This window comes from Penaeus japonicus, unplaced genomic scaffold (assembly GCF_977035675.1).
Source record: "Penaeus japonicus unplaced genomic scaffold, GWHDUDI00000001_assembly GWHDUDI00000010, whole genome shotgun sequence".
Taxonomy (NCBI): domain Eukaryota; kingdom Metazoa; phylum Arthropoda; class Malacostraca; order Decapoda; family Penaeidae; genus Penaeus; species Penaeus japonicus.
The window spans coordinates 21,457,491-21,459,990 of NW_028234412.1; the positions used below are offsets into that span (position 1 = coordinate 21,457,491).

The window sequence follows — 2,500 nt, forward strand, 5'->3', positions numbered from 1 at the left end:
TCTCTCTCTCTCTCTCTCTCTCTCTCTTACTCTCTTACTCTCTTACTCTCTCTCTCTTACTCTCTCTCTCTCTCTCTCTCTCTCTCTCTCTCTCTCTCTCTCTCTCTCTCTCTCTCTCTCTCTGTGCATATATGGGTTATGCTATGATGCTCACAGTTATAATCCCATAAGTTGTATACACTCTCAGCTACTAAAACCATCATTGATTTTTATTTTTTTTACAGGTGGCCAAACTGCAAACATCCCTAAGATATCAGCAACTTCTATCACCCTTAAACTTTTACGTGAAAAAGGTATTGTTGGCCTATATAAAGGGACAGCAGCCACAATGTTACGAGATGTGTCCTTCTCTGTCGTTTACTTCCCACTGTTTGCTCACCTGAATTCCCTTGGACCTCGAAAGGCTGATGGCTCTGGTATGAATACTTTGCTCATTTTTAACTTCTTCTTTTTTTGAGATATCAAAGAATAAGTTAATGGTCACTTGAGATAATTGAAAAAAGTCTTGTGAATTACATGTTTTAATGTTATGTTAATTGTTAATTTCTATTTTTTACTGTTATTGATTTTTCTTAACCAGGTGAAGCTGTCTTCTGGTGTTCCTTCTTAGCGGGTTGTGCATCAGGTTCTCTCGCAGCCTTGGCTGTAAATCCCTTCGATGTAGTGAAGACCAGACTGCAGCTGTTGTCTAAGGGTGCTGGTGAGACCCAGTACAATGGAATAGCGGATGCAATTTTGTAAGTTTATGCAATTCTGTAGAGGAATGGTGAATATCTGAGAAAGTAATACATACTTATGCATATATATACAGATGTTTTACAAATACAGGCAAGAATGCATATATATCTGTTGTAGATACAAGTATGGGCCTAACATGCCCACACCATTTTAGGATTCATATATGTAAGATACACTTAAAGATATATGTATATGGCTTTTATTCCAATTTTGTTATGACCATTCATTTGTACTTTTTTTCAACCCTACAGAAAGATTATAAAGAATGAAGGACCAAAAGCTTTCTTCAAAGGGGGAGCTTGCAGGATGATCGTCATTGCACCACTCTTTGGTATTGCTCAAATGGTGTATTACTTTGGGGTTGGAGAAGCCATCCTGGGCTACAAAAAGTGAAATGCTACAGGCGTTATGTAGTTTTTACCTTTTTCTTCTTTTTTGTAATTTGTTAAGAATTTTTTTTTTTTTTTATCTTCTTGTTCTTTTGGTCTATGTAAATATTTATTAGAAAAGATATTTTTACAAACTGAATTAAGAAAATATATATGAGTAGTAGATGAATGAGAGTTTACATAGGAAGAAAGTCCCTTTTTCTCTTTATGTATTTTATGTTTCATATTTCTTTCCCTGTCCTCCTTTCTTGTTTAAGAACAAATATATAAAAAGTAAATATTATTTTGTGTCCAATAAGTTGAACCCATCTTTATATTTCCTTTGTATATCCTTTTCAATACTAAAAGTTTATAAAGTTTATGATTGCATTTTGTTGGTACATGCAGGTCTAAAATAATGATGATAGAGTAAGGATGATAGTATTGTGTCTTTGAGAATAGAACGGATAGTGATACTGAATCAAGGATAAATTATTATATGTTCAGATGAGATTTGTGTTGCCTTAGTGTAGGAGAGATAAGATTGCAGTCTTCCTATACTCGTCTAAATAGCCTTAGGTGGAGTGTGTTGTCATTCTAGTTCTTTTGGCTTCAGATATAAGTAGGTCAGGCCAAGTCATGTGACATATTGCACTAATGAAAAAGATTACAGTTACACTAAACTTGAAAGAGAAACACCATCATCATTTTAATTTCATGATCATATATGTGATCTTAAGATTGACAGCTGTACATGCTTATTGATTTCATGTGTATGTATATCTTTTGCAAGAAAAAAATATATTTATCTGTACCCACCAGGTATATCATGCAAAGGCACAAAGCATTTACATCTCATACATGTATCTGCCAAATGGCACTATTTGCTTCTTGCTTTTTAGAAGGAAAATTTACATTTTTAAAAATTATGTACTTTACTGATAGCACTTCTTGAAAGTAATGTATTCCCAAGGTAAAGCATTGGAAAGAGAACTACATAATGAGGCACCTGAAACGAAGTTTATGTATAGGGTAAGGCAAAGATAGTGAATAGTTTGCTAGCAAGAGATGTTTCAGTACTCTCGAAATAGGTCCCAGTTATGGAAGTGTGACCATTTCTTATGCTTTAAGTAATGCTCTCTCTCAAAGAACAAGCGTCTACAACAATTTTCTTTCAATATTAGTAAAAAGTATTAAATTAATGTTGCAATTAGTCGAAAGCAGTTATATGTAAGTAATAACAAATGTGAAGATCAATTTGATGGTACAATGAAGAATGGTGGCTAAAGATTGGGTGCAGTTTAGAATAGGAATCCAAGCTTCTCTAATTGAACTCAGGCCTGAAGCCCTTAGCATGGAAAAGTAGATTTATGGTATAAGGAAAGTGCTGTATT

The 2,500-nt window shown here is 34.1% G+C and overlaps 1 protein-coding gene across 4 annotated transcripts in view; it reads left to right on the forward strand.

The window, feature by feature from the left end:
* LOC122261758 (mitochondrial glutamate carrier 1) overlaps nt 1-2,500 on the forward strand; it is a 19,624-nt gene that overhangs the window by 16,369 nt on the left and 755 nt on the right. For all 4 annotated transcript variants that reach the window (XM_043029560.2, XM_043029559.2, XM_086540987.1 and 1 more), the window contains 3 exons: nt 225-416; nt 581-737; nt 990-2,500. The exon at nt 990-2,500 is cut by the window's right edge and continues 755 nt beyond it. In XM_043029560.2, coding sequence (XP_042885494.1) covers nt 225-416; nt 581-737; nt 990-1,131 — 491 coding nt within the window. In that variant the 3' untranslated portion in view covers nt 1,132-2,500. The remainder of the gene's footprint in view (nt 1-224; nt 417-580; nt 738-989) is intronic.